The sequence below is a fragment of the Notolepis coatsorum genome, assembly GCF_963971535.1.
Source record: "Notolepis coatsorum genome assembly, chromosome: 19".
Taxonomy (NCBI): Eukaryota; Metazoa; Chordata; class Actinopteri; order Aulopiformes; family Paralepididae; genus Notolepis; species Notolepis coatsorum.
This window is the reverse complement of record NC_140183.1, coordinates 81,761,084-81,784,885: the sequence shown is the minus strand read 5'-3', so window position 1 is coordinate 81,784,885 and position 23,802 is coordinate 81,761,084. Positions and strand designations below refer to the sequence as shown.

Sequence of the window (23,802 nt, the reverse complement as noted above, 5' to 3'; positions counted from 1 at the left end):
CCCTGGGGGACTCCACATGAAGGGACGAGGACATGGTGCCATTGATGTCTACCACCTGTTATCTTCCCTCCAGGTAGGACTTGACCCATTTGGCTGACTTGCTATCAAAGCCTATCGCTCTAAATTTGTCTAGTAGGATGGAGTGGTTGACCGTGTCAAACGCCTTTTTAGGTCCAACATGACCATCCCGCAGTAGTTCCCCTTGTCCATCTCACGTTTTATATAATCGGTCAGGTACAGTAAACATGTGTCAGTGGAGTGTGATTTTTCTGAAACCTGATTGGAACTGGTACAGCAGTCTATGTTCAGTCAGGTAGTTGTCTATCTGCTCATATACCAGCCTCTCAATTACCTTTGATATGGAACAAAGGATAGAAACGGGGCGGTAGTTGCCTGGATCCAGTTTGCTTCCTTTTTTAAATAGAGGGGTTACCCTAGCAAGCTTGAGTTCTTGCGGGATGTGACCCTGGTTGATGGAGAGGTTGGTGATATGGGCTACAATGGGAGCTATGATGGAAGCAGAGTCTCTGAGAAATCTGGTGGGAATATTGTCATGGCCTGTGGCTTTTGTTGGCTGCAGCATACTGAGCTTTTTCATAACCTCTTCAGTAGTTACTTCAGTCCATTTAAAATAATTTTCACATACACCCAGTTCCTTATAAAAGGCCTGGATGTGCTGTATGCCATATCGGCCAGAGTGGATCGGCAGTTTGTTCACCAAAGTGGTAGCAACAGTTGTGAAGAAGGTGTTTAAACAATTTGCCACACTCAATTTGTCAGAGATGATCGTGTTATCTATTTTCAGGTTGAGATTTGTGGTTTTAGTCTTGAGTCTATTATTGTGACCCAGTGTTTTTAAAGACTTCCACAGTTTTTGAGGATTATTTTTATTTTCCTAAATCTTTTCGTTAAAATAGTTCAGTTTTGCCTTTTTGATCATATTGGTTATACATCGTGTAGCTCCGCTCTGCGTCTATTGCAATACTCTTCATATCCAGTATTGATACTGAATAAATTCTCACATGCACCTTTACATACCATCATCTGTCTGGCCACACCCCCATCCGCTCCCTACATAAGCAGGGGTGTGGCCATACCATCTTGTTAGACTATCCATTGATGTGTTTTGGGTCTCAACGTGTACATAGTGCTGGCCCTGGGTGCTTCTGATAGGAACCACGCATGGGCTTGCGCGCCTTGGTTGCTCATCATTGAAACAGCGTTTTTATGGGGCAACTGGGATGGAGTTTGTCTCTTCCGAGCGCCAGTGTACTAGGCTTGTGTTGAAGTGCCACAAACAACTAGTGACACTTTTTATTATGACATCCTGTTCTCCCTGTCACTTGTAAGATATAAAGGATTAAGCATATGTTTATTATATATATCTGTTTTAAATCTAAAGCATATGTTAAGAGATGACTTAAGCGTCAGTAATTATGAAGAATGTCTTTGTATTCTTCCTCCTACTTGTGTAAAACTGTAAGAACTATAACTATAGACTCTAAAAACAGTAACTTGTGTAAGACTACAATATATTGTGTAGTCCTGGAGAATGGAAAAGAGAAGAGGCCTCTTATCTTACTGTTAGTAAAGCCAGGAATGCGGCCTTGACAACGGCTCCGAGCAGAGGAGCAGAGGAGAGAATCGCTGCCTGCAGAGTTAACCCTTGCAGTTATGAGGCAGAGAGCTATACTTTAAACTACTATGATGTGTGGGCATATCAATCAGTGTTTAAGTATATGAGTACTGTATTGTACATGTATATATATATATCTGTATATATATATATAAGCGTATTAGGCTATTCATGCTAGAAGGACCATGTACTGTATATTACAGCAGGGCAATTGTTTCATTCAATAATGCTGGACGCCTTTAGGAATGTGTCTATGACCTTGTGGGCCCCTGCTAGATACAGATGAAGACCTAGGGTTTTTCCCAACACAAAGAAATCTATTACTTTCTCAAGTTACAGTAACGGCTGGAAAAGGGAGGAGTGGTCATTTTTATGTGTTATGTGTTGATTACGGGCATTTTAAAGAACGATATGGGAGAATGTCGATGCTTCACTGCATAATGTGGTGTTATATTTTATATTTATTTATTAACTTGACCTTCTCTCCCCAGCAACCTCCTGCAAAGCCTCACCGTCCCTCCTCTTTCTACCTTTTTTACCTTATACCCTCCATATCTCCCACAATCCCATTCTATCTCGTTTGCTGCAGCTCAAATGTACCCCCTTACCCCACTTTGCCTTTTATGTCTCTGTCTGTGTTTGTGTATTGTATGTTTGTTTTTGTTTTGCAGCCATTTTGGCCAGGTCTTGCTCGAAAAAGAGATCATTGATCTCAAGTGACTACCTGGTAAAATAAAGGTTAAATAAAATAATTATAACTGGTATAAAACCATATAACTGGTATACGGCAGGTTTCTTTTGGAGCTCCCTCTAACAGCATGTGTTGTGTTCTCCCAGGGTTGTGTCAGTGTTTCAACATTGACGTGAAACATCCACGGATCTTCAGCGGTCCAGAAGACGCTCTGTTTGGCTTCTCTGTTCTACAACATGAAGCTAACGGAGAGAAATCGTGAGTGTCCTCAATTGACCATATACACAAAGCAGCCATTTTGTTCTTATGTCATGCTCAGGTTGGGTAGTTCAGGAAACCCAAACCCGAGCATGACATAATAAAGAAAATAAAGAAAACTTTTTACTGTCTTTTACTATCATGCACTTTGCAACTAAAGAATCTTCCTTGCCTATATTACTACCTACTATGCTCATATGTCTTTGCTAATATGCACTCAGTTGAAAGAGTTGTACCCTTCCTGCTGACCTGTTATACAAAACTTGCAAATCGCTTTGGATAAAAGCGTCAGCTAAATGACTAAATGTCAATGTAAATGATAAGATATGGGGGGCGACAGTGGCTCAGGAGGTAGAGCAGTCGATTCCCTCTCCTTCCGGGCAGCGTGTCGAAGTGTCCTTGAGCAAGACTTAACCCCTAATTGCTCCCGATGAGCAGGACCTTGCATGGTTGCCTCTGCCGTCGGTGTGTGAATGTGTGAGTGAATGGGTAAAATATGTGAATATGGTCAATTGTGTGTGTGTGTGTGTGTGTGTGTGTGTGTGTGTGTGTGTGTGTGTTTGTGTGTGTGTGTGTGTGTGTGTGTGTATGTGTGTGTGTGTGTGTGTGTGTGTGTGTGTGTGTGTGTGTGTGTGTGTCTTTATGACAGGTGATATTTTGACCATGATGCGTTGATGATAAATGTTTTTATTATTGATGCAGAATGCTGGTCGGTGCTCCCTGGGACGGGCCACTCAATAACAGGAGAGGAGACGTATACAAATGCATCGTGGGAGATTTGAGGAACTCCAACTGCAGCAAAGTGAACCTCGGTGAGAGACATCTACAGTGACTACCAGCTGCGTCTCTACAATTCGTAGCCGCATTTCTGCAGACCCCTCTCTGATTGGTTGAGGCCATTTCTGCAGACCCCTCTCTGATTGGACGGGCGCGCGCATGCGCATGAGCCGCGACAAGCTCCTCTAGCCAGGAGTCGAAACTCCGTTAAGCTCCAGAGAGAGAGGCTGAAAACCCACAGTTGTTGCCCGACGGATGGGAGCCGAATCCCGGATCCGAGTTTTCTGATGAATAGCCCCAAAACATGGAGGTCGCGAACGCAATTTATACGCATGGAAGTATTGATTACGCCATAACGAATCATTAAAAAAATATACCATTAACTGGAATATATTGTGTGTGCCTTTACACATATGTTGGATAGGATTATGTAATTGGTTTGTCATTAAAAACCAATAATAAACGTTCTGAATATGATTTGGGAGGGTTATAATAGAAGAAAGACAGTGTAAACAATATAACGTTGTGAATAAACCGCGAAATAATAACTAATTCCTTGGTCAATAGAAGTCTCTGTGATACTTTCTGAATATGATTTGGGAGGGTTATAATAGAAGAAAGACAGTGTAAACAATATAACGTTATGTGAATAAACCGCGAAATAACCGCGAAATAACAACGTTATGTTATATAATGTTACAATGTACAGTTTCTAACAGCTGGCTGTGTTGTGAAATGTGCATAACATTATAAATAAACCGCGAAGTCACGCGAAATAAATAACGTTATACGTGAATCTGGTAGTACATTTCTGCTTATCTTCTTGATATGATAACATTACATCCGCCTTTTACGGCGTGACGAGCTAAACCAATCAGAGAGGGGCTTCGCTCAACCAATCAGAGAGGGGTCTGCAGAAATGGAGCTCAACCAATCAGAGAGGGGTCTGCAGAAATGCGGCTACGAATTGTAGAGACGCCTACCAGCTCAGATTACAACACCATGTTGGCAGACTACCCAGTGTACCTTGCAGTAGGAATAGAATACAGTAAACATGGCCCCCATGGAGAACTCAAATGACCTTTAACTAGGGGTGTAACAGTGTACAGAATGAACAACTCTCGTTCTCTTCCATAGATCTCTTTTCTCTCTCAATTGAACTGGTGGTAATGGTAGGGCTAGTTTAAGACTCATTTTCATTGTTTACGACTTTGAAATAAAAATATATATAAATTCCTGAGCCAAACCAAGCTGTGTAGTAGCCTTCTCTCCAGGGCAGCTCCCAGGCTCTGCAACTCCCTCCCCCAAGACATAAGAGACTCACAATCTTTCAATCCCGCCTCAAGACTCATCTCTTCTCCACTGCCTTCTCTTAGCGGCTACTTGTGTATGTTTGTGTTATGCTTGTCTGTTGTTTATCTCACTAGCCCCGCCCCTTAATGTAAAGCGACTTCGAGTTATATAAAAGCACATCTCATATATAATCAATAATTAGAGCTCTGTAGTGTGAATAAATGTTTACACATAAAGAATAAAAAATTGTGACCTAAACAATTTTATTCGTATTGAATCTGAAAATGTGTGTATCGTTATCGCCTGTTCAGCAGGGAGGGGATCTGGGGGAGAGTGTGAACATAACACTCTCCCAGTGAAACTCCTAGTTGTCAGGTGAAAAGAATACCAGAGCGTCCCTAGACAGATAGGGCAGCGCAACTACTAGCAGGGAATTGGCATAACAACTAAATTGTGTATATGGGAGAAAAATTCAAAAAGAATTGTACTGGTGGTCCCTGTGGGAATCAAACCCCTAACCCTGGCTGTGTTAGTGCCTTGCTCTACCTATTCGGCTGTGTGCCAGCTGAAGTAAACAGAACCACACAATCTTCACTTCCTTGTTCCCACCAATCTCACTTTCTCTCATCATCATACTGTACATCATCTGTTCCGGTCATATTTACAGAACATTTGTCTGTCTCTCTCTGTCTGTCTGTCTGTCTGTCTGTCTGTCTGTCTGTCTGTCTGTCTGTCTGTCTGTCTGTCTGTCTGTCTGTCTCTCTCTCTCTCTCTCTCTCTCTCTCTCTCTCTCTCTCTCTCTCTCTCTCTCTCTCTCTCTCTCTCTCTCTCTCTCTCTCTCTCTCTCTCTCTCTCTCTCTCTCTCTCTCTCTCTCTCTCTCTCTCTCACAGGTGAGACTGTTTTCCAGAATATATCGAGGAACCTGAAGAACTCTCACCTGGGAATGACCCTCAGTCCAAACTCACCTGACGGCTTCCTGGTACGTTGTGGTTTCAACACGGAGGAGGAAGCACAATTTATTCTGTTACTACATGGTCAGTGGGATCCCGTTGAAACCTGAAGGGATGTGGTAGTGAGGTCAGGGTGTGTTTGTCAGAGAGAAGTTGGAACGATTCGCTCCAATTTGGCATGTTTTGGTTTACGTGCGGACATGACTGTGTGTGGTTAGAAAATTCCCGACTCACAGGATAGCTTTATACACACATACAAGAATACACACGTGCACGCGCACATGTGATGTGACCTAACGCAACTGAGCACACACACACATACACAGTTACACACACACGCACACACACACGCTGTTGCTTTCTGATCCAGATCGCTCCAGTTCTGAGGCTGCTTTGGTTACAGTGGAATTACTGGGTGCCCATGCCAGCAAGCAGCCACTGTGTGTGTGTGTGTGTGTGTGTGTGTGTGTGTGTGTGTGTGTGTGTGTGTGTGTGTGTGTGTGTGTGTGTGTGTGTGTGTGTGTGTGTGTGTGTGTGTGTGTGTGTGTGTGTGTGTGTGTGTGTGTGTGTGTGTGTGTGTGTGTGTGTGTGTGTGTGTGTGTGTGTGTGTGCGGCGCGCGTGTGTGTGTGTGTCTGCCAGAAGTCGGAGTCGTGTATAGTTCACCAACGCCAGCCAGCTCACCCCATTTTTCTGTGTGTGTGTGTGTGTGTGTGTGTGTGTGTGTGTGTGTGTGTGTGTGTGTGTGTGTGTGTGTGTGTGTGTGTGTGTGTGTGTGTGTGTGTGTGTGTGTGTGTTGTGTGTGTGTGTGTGTGTGTGTGTGTGTGTGTGTGTGTGTGTGTGTGTGTGTGTGTGTGTGTGTGTGTGTGTGTGTGTGTGTGTGTGTGTTTGTCTTAACCCCAGCGGTCAGGTCTATAACAGGATCGGAATGCGTCTCCAGACCTTTGTAATGACAGACCTACCAAAAGCCATAGCACCTCTCACCCTCTTCTCCTCCCTCCCCTCCCTTCCTCACTATCATCCCTCTCTCCATCCCTCCTTCTCCTCTGCCTGTCTGCCTGTCTGTGCCGAGGCCCTTCCATAATGACAGAGCGAGCAAAACCAGGATGTTTCTCTTTCTTTCACTCCACCCCCCCCCCCCCCCCACGTCCCGTCACTTTCTCCCTCTTTTCCAGACTCTCTCTTTTGTCTCTGTACTGTATGCATGGATTTCTAGGCTCCTTTTATCTTTTGGGTCGCTCTCCTCGCTCTCTCCCACCCCCCCCCCCCCCCCCTCCTCCCTTTGGTTAGAAAGCCAAATAAATGGTACGCTTTGAAGACATAAATATTTTTATGTGACAGCCTCCCCTCCCCCACCACACCAGTACAATCAGATTTTAAATTGCTTTACTGGTCTACTGTGTTCCAGCACTGTTAAACCACTCATATGACAGCAGTTACTGCCAACATGTCAACAGTGGTCTAACTCTCTCTCTCTCTCTCTCTCTCTCTCTCTCTCTCTCTCTCTCTCTCTCTCTCTCTCTCTCTCTCTCTCTCTCTCTCTCTAGCTGTCTCTCCTCTCTTCTTTACCGCTGGGTGATACATGTTACCGCTGGGTGATATCATCAGAGAACATAATGTAGATTTCCATAGCTATGCGGATGATACACAACTGTACATATCTGCTGAACCAAATGATACAGCGATTAGCTCCATTACAGACTGCTTACTGGCAATAAATAAATGGATGAGTAAGAACTTCCTGAAACTAAACGAGAACAAAACTGAAATTCTAATTATCGGCTCCAAAACTAAAAAAGAAACATTAATAAAGAACCTGGGGGGACTAACCCCTTGGATCAAATCTGAGGTCACTAGTCTTGGGGTTGTCATAGATTCAGAACTGAACTTCAATTCTCATATTAGCAAAGTGACGAAAACATCGTTCTTCCATCTCAGAAATATAGCAAAAGTACGACCATTTATTAATCAGAACGATGCTGAGAAGCTAATTCATGCATTCATATCTAGCCGGCTAGACTACTGTAATGCACTTTTCACAGGTCTCCCTAAGAAAACCACAGAGAGGCTTCAGCTAATCCAAAACTCTGCAGCCCGACTGCTAACTAGAACCAAAAGGAGAGAGCACATTAGTCCAGTCTTAGCCGCTTTACACTGGCTTCCTGTAACATTTAGAATTGACTTTAAGGTCCTTCTCCTTACATACAAAGCTCTAAATGGACAGGGACCTAGCTACATCGCCAACACTCTAATAAATTACACACCAGCAAGAACACTGCGATCATCAGCTGCTGGACTACTAGAGGCTCCCAGAAGCAGTCAAAAGAGGATCGGTAATGCAGCCTTTATCAACTATGCCCCAAAACTATGGAACAAACTACCCCAAAACATCAGGGAAGCCAACTCGCTAGACATCTTTAAAAGACAGCTTAAAACCTATCTCTTTGCTCAGGCATTTCACTGATAGATATCTGCTACCACCTAGTGGCAAGAGGAAACATCAGGGATATCCTGACACAACTTGTATTTATTCTTACCCTGCCTACTCTTTTACACTGCCTATCAAATTCATGTGTCGGTTATTGCACTTTTTACTTCTTACTGATGACTATTTTTAAACTGAATCATTTTAAACTATTCTTATTATTTGCTATGCTCGCTCATGCCTGTATTTTTATTTTTATTTATTTTTTATGTCCGTCGGTTAGTGCACTTTTTAATTACTGAATAGAGAGCCTATTAGGATGCTAGATCCTAATGTGAAACACTATGCTGTTAGTAGAACCAGGTTAACTGTGTCCTGGCTGTAGTAGAACCAGGTTAACTGTGTCCTGGCTGTTAGTAGAACCAGGTTAACTGTGTCCTGGCTGTAGCATTGTAGAACCAGGTTAACTGTGTCCTGGCTGTAGTAGAACCAGGTTGAATGAATGAATGAATGAAAACTTTATTTAACAGATTGCAGAATGGGTACAATACAGTACGGCTCAATACATACAATTGTTAAGGGGATGCAGACCTGAGAAAGACGTTTGTCTTGTTTCCATCAGGGTCCCCCATTTTCAATTCATATAGACATATATGACATACATGACATACAGATAGTCAGTACTGCTACATCTATACATTTATGACATACCAGATTTGCAAATACAGTACTGTTTGTGATACAGAAGGAGTCAAGAAAAGGGAGTATATACATTTGACGTAGAAACTGTACATTGGAGGAGGTTGGGTGGGGGGGGTTGGGTACATTGGGATATTGACAACCATACTGGGTAATTTACATTGGAGGTGGTTGGGGGGGGGGGGGGGCGGGGGGGGGGGGGGCGGGGGGCACACTGTATAAACAAGTAACACTGTACATTGAGGGGGGGGGGGGAGGAGACACTGTACAAACAAACACAATTGTACATTGAACTATTGACAAAACCATACTAGGTAAATGACTGTACATTGGAGGGGGTTGGAATGATTGGGTTAGGATATTTACAGGGGCCAGTGTTGAATTGCAGTCTCCCGTAGGTGTCCCTTGAGAGAGGTTTTGAAAGTGGGTAGTGATCCACATTCCTTTACAGCTTTGGGTAGGGCGTTCCACATTGATGTGGCATAATTGCGAAACGTGTTTAGTCCCTTATTTGAGCCGAATCTGGGTTTAACATGATTTGTGGAGCTCCCTCTGGTGTTGTGATCGTGGTATTCACTGACCTTTGGGAAGTATTTTGACATGTACATGGGTACCTTGGTCGTGTAGTGTATCTTGTAGACCAGGCCCATTGCAAGTTGTTGTACTCTGTCGTCTACTCTAAGCCATCCTAGGTTGTCGAAGTGGGCAGGGGTGAGGTGGGTTCTAGGAGTAAGGTCAAGCAGTAGTCTGACCAGTTTGTTTTGAGATGTTTGTAATTTTGTTTTTAGCGCCTTTGAGGTGCTTTGGTACCATGAGGTGCAAGCATAGTCGTAGTACCCCTGAATGAGTGCTCCTGCCAGAGTCTTCAGGGTGTTCTTGTTTACCAGAGAGGAGATCCGGTACAAGAATCGAGTTCGTTGGTTGACTTTTTTTATTACATTGGATGCCATTTTGTCACAGGAGAGATTAGCCTCTAGGATGGACCCCAGGTAGGTAATTTCATCTTTCCTTGTGACAATATTGTCACCCACTGTAACTGAGAAGCCGTCGGTCTTGCTGAGTTTGTTATTTGAACCGAAGAGAATGGACTCTGTTTTGCCCATGTGTAATGATAGTTTGTTATCAGCGAGCCATATGCAGATTCTGCCTAGTTCCGAGCTGAGGGTTTTTTCAACCTGTAACTTGTTCTTGTCAGAGACCAGCAGGGCTGAGTCGTCCGCAAACAGGAACAAGTTGCAGTCACAAGCTGACGACATGTCATTTGCATAAATTAGGAACAGTAGCGGTCCTAGTATGCTTCCTTGTGGAACACCACAGCTCACTGTGAGGGGGGGGGATAGGGTACCGTTTACCTCCACCATCTGTTCCCTCCCCTCAAGGTAGGATTGCATCCAGCTCACTGATAGACTATCAAAACCAATTGCTTTTAGCTTGTCAATCAGAATGGAGTGATTGACCGTGTCAAAGGCCTTTTGTAGGTCCAGCATGACCATGCCGCAGTATTTGCCTGCGTCCACCTCTTGTTTGATGTGGTCATTCAAATAGAGAAGGCATGTGTCAGTGGAGTGGGATGTTCTGAAGCCAGATTGGAGTTCGTAGATTAGATTTTTTTCCGCTAGGTACTTTTCGACCTGTTCGTAGACTATTTTTTCCATGACTTTCGAGATGGAGGTGAGAATAGAAACAGGGCGGTAGTTGCCTGGGTCTAATTTGCTGCCCTTTTTGTGCAGAGGGGTCACCCTCGCAATTTTGAAGTCCTTGGGGACGTGTCCCTGTTTTATGGAGAGGTTTATTATGTGTGTGATGATTGGTGTGATGGCGGCTGCTGAGTCTCTGAGGAATTTGGAGGGGATGTTGTCATGGCCAGTGGCCTTGTTAGGTTGGAGGGCGCTCAGTTTATTGAGTACCTCATCTGTTGTTACCATTTCCAGCTTGAAGTCGTCCTTGCGGACCCCTAGGTTTTTGTAGTAAGCTACTATGTGTTCTACCCCATAAAGCCCTGAGTGGGAGGGTAGTTTGTTTACCAGTGTTGTGGCTATGTTTGTGAAGAAAATGTTTAAGTAATTGGCTACATCCAGCTTGTCTGTGATGAGCGTGTTGTCAGTTTTTATGTTTATGTTTGAGAATCTGGTTTTAAGTTTTTTACTGCATCCTAGTTGATTATTGAGTAATTTCCAAAGTTCACGTGGTTTGTTTTTGTTTTCCTCAGTTTTGTCATTGATGAAATTCTTTTTTGCAGTTTTGATCATGGAGTTTACGTCGTTTCTTAGTCTGTTTCTTTCTAGTTTGAGTTCAGTCACGTGGGCTTGGAGTTCACTGCTCGTGCTTTTAGTAAGCTTTGACTGACTTTTACGAAACTCAGAGCATTTTTTGTCTCTGGTTTTCATAGCGGCCAGTATTTCGGAGTGCATCCACGGCTCAGCGCGATTTTTTACCCTGGTGGTTCTTAGGGGGGCCATGTCGTTTAGTATTGCTGAGAATTTGGTTTTGAAACCAAGCCATGTTTCGTCAACCAGTGTACCATTGAGTTCATCTGACCAGTCCAGACTCTCCAGTTCAAGGTTGAAGGCCTCGCTAGAGTAGGTTTTGAGGTCTCTAGATGTGACTGTTTTGTGGCAGCCAGCCTTTTGTTTTAGTTTTTTTCGGGTACAGAATATCATATAATGATCACTTAACCCACATGCTATAACCCCTTTATTTGAGATCTTGGACTTGTCGGAGGTCAGAATGAGGTCAATGGTAGTCTGAGTTGATTCACATACACGTGTGGGTTGGGTGATTAGCTGGCTGAGGCCATGCAGATCACAAAACCTACTGAAGGCCTTGAAGACGGGTGCATCTTTTCGTTGCATATCCGTGTTCCAGTCTCCAATAAGAATTTTGTCTACATCCTCACATCCTCAACTCCAGCTAAACACCCATCCATTGTATCATAAAAGCCACTATGATCTGGCGGCCTGTAGACTGTGCCAACCAGTAGGGATTTCGCCCTTTCGAATAGGATTTCCACCCATACAGTTTCAATTGATTTATGATTCAGGTCATTTCTGTTGATGAATTTGGTGTCCTTGTGTATGTACATACAGACACCACCTCCATGTTTGTTCCTATCATTCCTGATTATTGAGTAGTTCTCAATCTCTATCTCTGGATCTTTTACAGAATCGTCGAGCTTAGTTTCTGAGAAGCACAGTATGTTTGCCTTACCATTTATGAATATTTGTTTGATTTCATCCAATTTGTTTTTTAAGCTGTTAATGTTAATGTGAAAAATGTTCAGTCCATTGGCGTTGGTTATTTCATTGATGTTGGCAGGTTCGAAGTATTGTCCGTTTGTGATCTGTTCCTCTGTGTTGTTGTGGGTGGGAAGGGGGGAGGGGGGGGTTGGGTCCCGCGCCGTGCTGGAACAACAAAGAAGGGGGGAGGGGGGGGTCGGGTCCCGCGCCGTGCTGGAACAACAAAGGACTCGTTCCTGGTTGTTTTCGTTGTTAGCTCTGCTAGCTAGCCGGCTATCGGGCGTCGAGATGTTTACATCCCGCGTCGAGATGGTCGTCATGGTTTCGACCCTCGGTTCACCTCCTCTCGTCACTGCCTCACGTGTGCTCGTCTGCTGTGGCGTCATTGGGGGAGCTTCGCCGCCCGCGCTGTGGATGTAGCCACAGGTTGCGTTGTTGATGCTGTTGGTCGCGATGGGAACCTCCATCGCTTCTTGCTGTAGTCTCTGGTTCCGTGTCATTACGGGACCAGGGTTCTGATGTATGTCACCCGACATGAGCAGATATAATAAAAACATTGATCTCTTATTACACTTGCCTGCCGGGGGTAATTTCTTTCGTTCCGGATTTGCAGTAAGTACTGCGTGGATCGCCGTGGCTCCGAAGGCTGGATGTTTCCTCTCCGTGCCCGTTAACAAGTAGAAGTCGCAATGGGACTGTTGATTTACGTTTTCGCTACCCTCCACTTCTGTCTGGAGTTGCTGCTTGAGTTGTGAATTCAGGTACAAATCCATAATCCACAGGAGGGAAAGTAGAAAATGCGCAAAGTACTTTTTTGTTGTTGCTCTGTTGCGTTGGCTGTTGCGTTGGTTACGGGAGCTACGTAAAATGCGACCGTCCATGTTGAAGCCGGAAACAACCGGCTTCTGTTAACTGTGTCCTGGCTGTTGTAGAACCAGGTTAACTGTGTCCTGGCTGTAGTAGAACCAGGTTAACTGTGTCCTGGCTGTTAGTAGAACCAGGTTAACTGTGTCCTGGCTGTAGCAGTTTGGTTTGTTAGAACAGACTGTAATCTTATGCTTATGGCAGATCAATCAGCATGGATTGTCTGTAAACTTTAATACATGGCAGTTTGGTTTGTTAGAACAGACTGTAATCTTCACTTGCTTATGGCAGATCAATCAGCATGGATTGTCTGTAAACTTTCACTTGCTTATGGCAGATCAATCAGCATGGATTGTCTGTAAACTTTATGCATTGTTGTCACTTGCCATATCTTGCTATGCTCGCTCATGCCTGTATTTTTTATGTCCGTTCTATTTTATAATTTTTATTTTATTTTATTTTATTTTATTTTTATTTTACTATTTTTAAACTGAATCATTTTAAACTATTTTTACTATTTGTGTTACTGAAAACTGTAAGCGGAGAGCCTATTGGGATGCTAGATCCTAATGTGAAACACTGTGATTCTACCTGTCTATCTTTTTATGCTCGCTTATGCCTGTATTTTTTACTGTTGTGAAGCACTTTGAACTGCAACCTCTGTATGAAAAGTGCTATACAAATAAAGTTATTATTATTATCCATGTTTCACTCTTTTCACTCTCTTTAATGAACCCTTTCACTAACACTCTACAGAAGGTTAACCTTTCCCTACCACACTACAGCCAGTTAACCTTCTGTAGTGTTGTAGTGAAAGGGTTAATCTTCTGTAGTGTGGTAGTGAAAGGGTTAACCTTCTGTAGTATGGTAGTGAAAGGGTCAACCCTCTGTAGTGTGGTAGTCAAAGGGTTAACTCTTTGTAGTGTGGTAGTGAAATTGTTAATATGATCTCCCCCTCTCTCCTTATCTCTCTCTTCTCGCTCTATCCTTCTCTCTCTCTCTCCCTTCTCTCTCTATCATTCTCTCTCTCTATCCTTCTCTCTCTCTCTCTTCTCTCTCTATCCTTCTCTCCCTCTCTTTCTCTTTCTGTTCATAAAGTTCTAAACCACAGGACTATTGTAGCTTTTCCATGACTTATTCTGCCTCTCTGGTGACTTGGTCTCCTGTCTTCATACAGTCACTTCTCCAGTTACATGTGGGGTCACGCAGGGATGTGTGTGTTTGTGTGTGTGTGTGTGTGTGTGTGTGTGTGTGTGTGTGTGTGTGTGTGTGTGTGTGTGTGTGTGTGTGTGTGTGTGTGTGTGTGTGTGTGTGTGTGTGTGTGTGTGTGTGTGTGTGTGTGTGTGTGTGTGTGTGTGTGTGTGTGTGTGTGTGTGTGTGTGTGTGTGTGTGTGTGTGTGTGTGTGTGTGTGTGTGTGTGTGTGTGTGTGTGTGTGTGCGTGCGTGCGTGCGTGCGTGCGTGTTTAAGCCCAGTGACCACAGTAAAATACACCTAAAGGTCTGTCTTTGATAGAGGCATCCAGACACGTGTGATGTTAACCTGATGTGTGTGTGTGTGTGTGTGTGTGTGTGTGTGTGTGTGTGTGTGTGTGTGTGTGTGTGTGTGTGTGTGTGTGTGTGTGTGTGTGTGTGTGTGTGTGTGTGTGTGTGTGTGTGTGTGTGTGTGTGTGTGTGTGTGTTGCAGGCCTGTGCTCCACTGTGGTCTCAGGAGTGCGGGACATCAGTCTTCAGCACTGGGATCTGTGCATCAGTCAGCGATGACATGGAACCTAAAGAGACCATCGCTCCCACAGCGCAAAGTAACTACACACACACACACACACACACACTAGGGACTAGGCTAATATAACATGTAATGTATCAGCAGGCTAATATATCATGTAATGTATCAAGCAGGCTAATATATCATGTAATACTGTGTGTGTGTGTGTGTGTGTGTGTGTGTGTGTGTGTGTGTGTGTGTGTGTGTGTGTGTGTGTGTGTGTGTGTGTGTGTGTGTGTGTGTGTGTGTGTGTGTGTGACTGTGTGTGTGTGTGTGTGTGTGTGTGTGTGTCTCAGGATGCTCCACCTACATGGATATAGTGATAGTGCTGGACGGCTCCAACAGTATCTATCCCTGGTATGAAGTACAGAACTTCCTCGTCAACATACTCAGCAAGTTCCACATCAGCCCAGAGCAGATGCAGGTGAGCTACTGGAGATTGATTGATTGATTGATTGATTGATTGATTGATTGATTGATTGATTGATTGATTGAATTAATTTAAAAATAAAAGTAAAAACACCAGCTCTTTCAGCGCAGTACGTTCATACATAAAAGTCAGGATAACAAAGAAAAACCTAAGGTGTATTTCTATTGTGGTTCCATTGTTTGTGCTTGCATGTGTCAGCAAGTGCATGTGTATGTGTGTGTGTGTGTGTGTGTGTGTGTGTGTGTGTGTGTGTGTGTGTGTGTGTGTGTGTGTGTGTGTGTGTGTGTGTGTGTGTGTGTGTGTGTGTGTGTGTGTGTGTGTGTGTGTGTGTGTGTGTGTGTGTGTGTGTGTGCCTTGCCTGTAAGTGTGTGAATATTTAAATTAGTGCTGGAATCTTGTGCCTTTGAGTTTTGAGTGTTGATGTTCCAGCTCCGACCCCAGAAACCGCACAATGCTGCCCAGAATGCTGCATGTACTGCTCACAGCAACACACACACACAACCAGTTTGGCAAATATGAGCAAGGGACAACGCTGGGGTTGTGGAGAGAGGAGGGAGGAGGATAGGAGAGAAATGAGGAAGAGACGAGAGAGAGGGGGAGAGGAGGAGGAGGAGGAGAAGAGGAAAGAGAGTAGGAGAGGAGAGAGAGAGGAAGATGAGATGGGACAGGGGAGGAGGAGAGAAGAAAAGACGAGGAGGAGAAGAGGAAAGAGAGAGTAGGAGAGGAGAGAGAGGAGGGGAGAGGGAGGAGGAGGAGAAGAGAGAGGAGGAGGAGGAGAAGAGAGAGGAGGAGGAGAGAGAAGAGGAAAATAGGGGAGGAGGAGAGGAGTAGAGGAGAGAGAGTAGGATGAGGAGTGAGTAGGAGGAGAGGAGAGAGAGTAGGGAGAGGAGGAGAGAGTGGGGAAAGGAGGAGGAGAGGAGAGAGAGTAGGAGAGGAGAGAGAGGAGGTAGGGGAGATCAGAGAACAGGAGGAAAGGATAGAGAGTATGTGGAGGAGAGGAGAGAGTAGGAGAGGAGAGAGGGAGGATGGAAATGTTTTCCAACAGCATTGTCTCGCTCTTCAGACCAAAACATTGGTGCGAACATTACTGTGATAGTACTGATCATTTCTGAAGAAATAACTCATTCAGCATGACTATTTGATTTAAAAACCAAACGGTCTTTAGTCAACTAAGACCGCAACAACAGATGAGTTGAATTATGCTAGCATGGAGAGAGCTGGGCCTCAGCAGTAGCAGAGAGGTAACGCTAACAGTCTGGCTTTAACAACAACAAGTGTGTGAGGCTTTGGAGGGGGGGGGGTGGTTAGGGACAGCAGGCAATGTGAGGTGAAAAGGAAATTCCTCTGGTTTTTGAATGGATTCCGAAATTCCCTGAACGCACGGTTTGCTAAGGGCACAGGGTTGGTAGTTAAAAAGATAGTCCTCCCCCAAAATCACTGGGCCTCCTGTGTTTCACTAACCCAAAATATATTTTCCATTGAGAACACCTTTGTTGTGCTGCACCACTCCATAAACTCCAGTCGATATATCGCATAGTAAAGCTATACTAGCCTGAAGGGAACGAAGTTGTACAGTGTAACTGTCTATCTCACTTGTGCTCTTTCTTCTCTCTCTCTCTCTCTCTCTCTCTCTCTCTCTCTCTCTCTCTCTCTCTCTCTCTCTCTCTCTCTCTCTCTCTCTCTCTCTCTCTCTCTCTCTCTCTCTCTCTCTGTGCGCTCAGGTGGGTATATTGCAGTACGGCGAGGTAGCAGTCCACGAGTGGTCGCTGAAGGACTACCAGACCACACAGGACGTGGTGGAGGCCGCCAAGAACATCAGCAGACAGGAGGGGCGGGAGACACGCACTGCATACGCCATCCACATGGGCTGGTAGGCCTGTCAGTCATTGAACTGAATAATTCATATATTTAAAAATATACACAACAGCGGATGCAAATCTGTTATTACACTTTCCCCTCACCAATATAAGACATGTCCTTATGACTTTTGAAAACATAAACAAACATCTTGGTGTGACGTGTTCGGACATAGGTAACACATATGATTAGGTGATCACAGGGGCACCTATCCACTTATAAAGGCAATATGTCACTATGGGAGCTGCTGCTATAACAGGATGTCCTGGTGTCATAATATGTTAACCCGAATGGAGCTCTTCGTCTTTGTCCACTATGGGGTGCTAAAGAGGATGGCACAGTGATCAAGGTCTTATCCATGAGGTACTGAGAGCGTTTGGGATTGACATATCAAGAACTATGCCCTAGGGCTGGGCGATTAATCGAGTTTCAATTTCAATTGTGATTTTGGCTTCCCACAATCATGAAAACAAGATAATCAAGTGGATATAACTGATATAACTGATAGGACATATAGACGCTCATCTGCACCTTTGATTACACTTTGATTACACTGTTTACTTGCGATAGTGGCTCGGAGGTAGAGCAGTCGTCTGGTAATCCAGAGGATTCCGGTTAGTTTCCTGCTCCTCCCAGGCAGCACGTCGAAGTGTCCTTGAGCAAGACACTTAACCCCTAACTGCTCCCAACGAGCAGGTTGGCACCTTGCATGGTTCCTCTGTCATCAGTGTGTGAATGTGTGAGTGAATGGGTAAAATGTGAGGAACAAATGTACCATTTTATTTACCATTTATATTCAGTTAATTATATTGTTTACACTGCTTATTTTTATCTTTACTAGAATTGTATTGCCTATATAAATGCACATTTAGTCATTTAGATGACGCTTTTATCCAAAGCCTATATTTATGTATTCTACTATTACCATGCCCATACCTGTACATCCTCTCCTCCCCTCCCCCATGCTGCTATAACGCCTGAACTTCCCCAAGGGGATCAATAAAGGAATGTCTTATCTTAACTTATCTTATCTTATTTAACATACATGGTCACGTGGTGCTGGTTTGCGGTTTGTGGCTGTCGGTGGACAGGTGCTGGGGGCGAAGTGCCTGCTAGTACCTACTAGTGATCACTGTTACAAGTGGTGCCGTGACCCGGATAATATGGTTGAGCCCAGTGTTTTGTTTGCCTTTGAGAACCAATGGTTCTCGAGCCGTAACGGCACATGGGGCAGGAGCCTATCTCCTGTTTCCGTAGCGTGAGGCAGCTTGATGTACAAGTACACCCCTTGGACATGACGCTAGTATGTCGCAAGGACTGTGTAACAGGGTTGTAACCTTGCCATGGGCCATGGCAGCCCCTCGGTGTAAACTCACAAGTTAAATACTTTCCACTTCACCAGCTGAATTGGATCCTTTTCAGGTGGCTGAATGGATAAGACCGTGGTGTTTAACATACGTGGTCACATGGGGGTGCTGGTGAGCATATCTAAACATCTAAACGAGCATATTACGATACATCCAAATTAACTTCATGTCATAGTAGTGTTAGCAGGTCCAAACCAGAAAATGTGTTCTTATCCGTGGAAAACTGCCTTGGGTATTTCCCAATGAATCTCTATCAGAGGTATTCAGTGGTATGAGATCATGAATTAGGTGGCCAGGACACACTCTTGTCTCTTGTCTCTGGCTATGAGAGACGATAATATTCACCAGTACACTGACCAACGAACATGGCACGGTGGTGTAGTGGTTAACACTGTAACCTCACCGCTAGAAGGTCCTGGGTTCGATTCCCGCTTGGGGACCAGGTTGCCGTGTTGCCAGGTATCCAGGTCGGGGGGGGTATCTCCAGTCCCAGGCCTTTCTGTGTGGAGTTTGCATGTTTGTTTCATTGCATGTGTGTTCCTGCACGTCGCCCATCTCGCATGTGTGTGGTAATCTGCATGACAAATAAAGACTTCTCTTATAGAGAATAACATTTGAACATCTTATCGTTGCTCCCATGACTTTTCTTGGTATAAATATAATGGTGGTGGTGGTGGTGGTGGTGGTGGGGGGGGGGGGGGGTCAGACTGGTAACCCAAGCTTAGAGAAACACTTAAACCGGATGAGGGTCACTCGCTAGCTGCAAGCCTCTAAGTCTTAAAAATACCCTTTTTCTTTTCTAAATGAAAATGTTGCCTTATTAGACACATGCCCCATGTAAGCCTACAGTACCACACCTACAGTACCACACCTACAGTACCACACCTACAGTACCACACCTACAGTACCACACCTACAGTACCACACCTACAGTACCACACCTACAGTACCACACCTACAGTACCACACCTACAGTACCACACCTACAGTACCACACCTGCAGTACCACACCTGCAGTACCACACCTACAGTACCACACCTACAGTACCACACCTACAGTACCACACCTACAGTACCACACCTACAGTACCACACCTACAGTACCACACCTACAGTACCACACCTACAGTACCACACCTACAGTACCACACCCCGGTCCCACTTGTGGTCACACACACACACACACACACACACACACACACACACACACACACACACACACACACACACAGTCACACAGTCACATAGTCACACACAAAGGTAATTGGAGAGTTCCTGTTTTCCACTACATTTGAAGGTAAATGTTTGGGTCTTTTAAGAGGGAACACTTTAAAGGGTAGTTTGAAAAGCAGTGAAAATGAAGCCAGTAAAAGGTGAAACTGCTGCATTAAAAAGGCAGTGATGCGAAAACCAGACATCAATATCACCTTTTCACACACACACACACACACACACACACACACACACACACACGCACGCACACACACACACACACACCTACACACACACACACACACACACACACACACACACACCACACACACACACACACACACACACACACACACACACACACACACACACCTACACTCACACACACACACACACACACACACACACACACACACACCTACACACACACACACACACACACACACACACACACACACACACACACACACTGTCTCCCCCTTTTCACACACACACACACACACACACACACACACACACACACACACACACACACACACACACACTGTCTCACTTTTCACACACACTGTCTCAACCTTTTCTCCACCTCATGTCTGTGATGATAAGCCTGGTCATTGAATACTTGGATGTTTCATGTGTTAGGTCCGTCAGGTTGGCTGTTTATCACGACTACAACCTTGACTATATCGTTTTAGCTAGCGTGAAACACAGACCCACACACCCACACCCACAAACACGTCAACACGTCATGACGATGCTGCTGGTCATCAGATACTTGGGTTGTGTTTGTGTCTGATTTCAGTCCCCTCTAGTTTTCTGTTTATCGCAGCGACAATCTTAACTGCAGCGTTTTAACTAGTGTGAATGACCCAACCCAATATATACACCCACCCACCAAACACACTCACTCACACGCACACTCTCTCTCTCTCTCGCTCTTTCTTTTCGCTCTCTCTCTCTCTCTCTCTCTCTCTCTCTCTCTCTCTCTCTCTCTCTCTCTCTCTCTCTCTCTCTCTCTCTCTCTCTTCTCTTTTCTTTATCTCAAACACACACACACACACATACACACACACACACACACACACACACACACACACACAGACAGACAGACACACACACACACACACACACACACACACACACACACACACACACACACACACAGATGAACAGATAGTCTAGCTGGCATGTGGTGGGGTTTGGAATAACAGCAGGGTTAGCTGAGCTGTTCTGCTGGGTCAGCATTGCTGCAGGTGTGGCACAACCCTAACCAGGCTGGTCAGCCAACTGCCCCTATACAGCTGTACAAATACGCACTTTGCTGCACACATGCATGCATAGAGAGACATGTATGTACACATAGTAGAGCACACAGAGTAGAGCACACATAGTAGAGCACACATAGTAGAGCACACAGAGAAAAGCACACAGAGTAGAGCACACAGAGTAGAGCACACAGAGTAGAGCACACATAGTAGAGTACACAGAGTAGAGTACACAGAGTAGAGCACACAGAGTAGAGCACACAGAGTAGAGCACACAGAGTAGAGCACACAGAGTAGAGCACACAGAGAAAAGCACACAGAGTAGAGCACACAGAGTAGAGCACACAGAGTAGAGCACACAGAGTAGAGCATGAAGAGAAAAGCACACAGAGTAGAGCACACAGAGTAGAGCACAGAGCACACAGAGTAGAGCATGAAGAGTAGAGCACACAGAGTAGAGCATGAAGAGAAAAGCACACAGAGTAGAGCACACAGAGTAGAGCACAGAGCACACAGAGTAGAGCATGAAGAGTAGAGCACACAGAGTAGAGCATGAAGAGAAAAGCACACAGAGTAGAGCACACAGAGTAGAGCACACAGAGTAGAGCACACAGAGTAGAGCACACAGAGTAGAGCACACAGAGAAAAGCACACAGAGTAGAGCACACAGAGTAGAGCACACAGAGTAGAGCACACAGAGTAGAGCACACAGAGAAAAGCACACAGAGTAGAGCACACAGAGTAGAGCACAGAGCACACAGAGTAGAGCACACAGAGTAGAGCACACAGAGTAGAGCATGAAGAGTAGAGCACACAGAGAAAAGCACACAGAGTAGAGCACACAGAGTAGAGCACACAGAGTAGAGCACACAGAGTAGAGCACACAGAGTAGAGCACACAGAGAAAAGCACACAGAGTAGAGCACACAGAGTAGAGCATGAAGAGTAGAGCACACAGAGTAGAGCACACAGAGTAGAGCATGAAGAGTAGAGCACACAGAGTAGAGCATGAAGAGTAGAGCACACAGAGTAGAGCACACAGAGTAGAGCACACAGAGAAAAGCACACAGAGTAGAACACACAGAGTAGAGCACACAGAGTAGAGCATGAAGAGTAGAGCACACAGAGTAGAGCACACAGAGTAGAGCATGAAGAGTAGAGCACACAGAGTAGAGCACACAGAGTAGAGCATGAAGAGTAGAGCACACAGAGTAGAGCACACAGAGTAGAGCATGAAGAGTAGAGCACACAGAGTAGAGCACACAGAGTAGAGCATGAAGAGTAGAGCACACAGAGTAGAGCACACAGAGTAGAGCATGAAGAGTAGAGCACACAGAGTAGAGTACACAGAGTAGAGCACACAGAGTAGAGCATGAAGAGTAGAGCACACAGAGTAGAGCACACAGAGTAGAGCACACAGAGTAGAGCACACAGAGTAGATCATGAAGAGTAGAGCACACAGAGTAGAGCACACAGAGTAGAGCACACAGAGTAGAGCACACAGAGTAGAGCATGAAGAGTAGAGCACACAGAGTAGAGCACACAGAGTAGAGCACACAGAGTAGAGTACACAGAGTAGAGCACACAGAGTAGAGCATGAAGAGTAGAGCACACAGAGTAGAGCACACAGAGTAGAGCACACATAGAAAAGCACACAGAGTAGAGCACACAGAGTAGAGCACACAGAGTAGAACACACAGAGTAGAGCACACAGAGTAGAGTACACAGAGTAGAGCACACAGAGTAGAGCATGAAGAGTAGAGCACACAGAGTAGAGCATGAAGAGTAGAGCACACAGAGTAGAGCACACAGAGTAGAGCATGAAGAGTAGAGCACACAGAGTAGAGCACACAGAGTAGAGCATGAAGAGTAGAGCACACAGAGTAGAGCACACAGAGTAGAGCATGAAGAGTAGAGCACACAGAGTAGAGCACACAGAGTAGAGCACACAGAGTAGAGCATGAAGAGTAGAGCATGAAGAGTAGAGCACACAGAGTAGAGCACACAGAGTAGAGCACACAGAGTAGAGTACACAGAGTAGAGCATGAAGAGTAGAGCACACAGAGTAGAGCATGAAGAGTAGAGCACACAGAGTAGAGCATGAAGAGTAGAGCACACAGAGTAGAGCATGAAGAGTAGAGCACACAGAGTAGAGCACACAGAGTAGAGCACACAGAGTAGAGTACACAGAGTAGAACACACAGAGTAGAGTACACAGAGTAGAGCACACAGAGTAGAGCATGAAGAGTAGAGCACACAGAGTAGAGCACACAGAGTAGAGCACACAGAGTAGAGTACACAGAGTAGAACACACAGAGTAGAGCACACAGAGTAGAGCATGAAGAGTAGAGCACACAGAGTAGAGCACACAGAGTAGAGTACACAGAGTAGAGCATGAAGAGTAGAGCACACAGAGTAGAGCATGAAGAGTAGAGCACACAGAGTAGAGCACACAGAGTAGAGCACACAGAGTAGAGCACACAGAGTAGAGCATGAAGAGTAGAGCACACAGAGTAGAGCACACAGAGTAGAGCACACAGAGTAGAGCACACAGAGAAAAGCACACAGAGTAGAGCATGAAGAGTAGAGCACACAGAGTAGAGCATGAAGAGTAGAGCACACAGAGTAGAGCACACAGAGTAGAGCACACAGAGTAGAGCACACAGAGTAGAACACACAGAAAAGTACACAGAGTAGAGCACACAGAGTAGAGCATGAAGAGTAGAGCACACAGAGTAGAGCACACAGAGTAGAGCACACAGAGTAGAACACACAGAGTAGAGCACACAGAGTAGAGCATGAAGAGTAGAGCACACAGAGTAGAGCACACAGAGTAGAACACACAGAGTAGAGCACACAGAGTAGAGCACATAGAGTAGAGCACACAGAGTAGAGCATGAAGAGTAGAGCACACAGAGTAGAGCATGAAGAGTAGAGCACACAGAGTAGAGCATGAAGAGTAGAGCACACAGAGTAGAGTACACAGAGTAGAGCATGAAGAGTAGAGCACACAGAGTAGAGCATGAAGAGTAGAGCACACAGAGTAGAGCACACAGAGTAAAACACAGAGTAGAGCTCATAC

The 23,802-nt window shown here is 45.0% G+C and overlaps 1 protein-coding gene across 1 annotated transcript in view; it reads left to right on the top strand.

The window, feature by feature from the left end:
* Positions 1-23,802, top strand: part of itga10 (integrin, alpha 10) — a 134,819-nt gene that overhangs the window by 39,399 nt on the left and 71,618 nt on the right. Inside the window, exons 2-7 of the mRNA XM_084336733.1 lie at positions 2,474-2,585; positions 3,288-3,397; positions 5,547-5,635; positions 14,513-14,627; positions 14,887-15,014; positions 16,742-16,890. Of these exons, the coding sequence (XP_084192859.1) occupies positions 2,474-2,585; positions 3,288-3,397; positions 5,547-5,635; positions 14,513-14,627; positions 14,887-15,014; positions 16,742-16,890 (703 nt within the window). The remainder of the gene's footprint in view (positions 1-2,473; positions 2,586-3,287; positions 3,398-5,546; positions 5,636-14,512; positions 14,628-14,886; positions 15,015-16,741; positions 16,891-23,802) is intronic.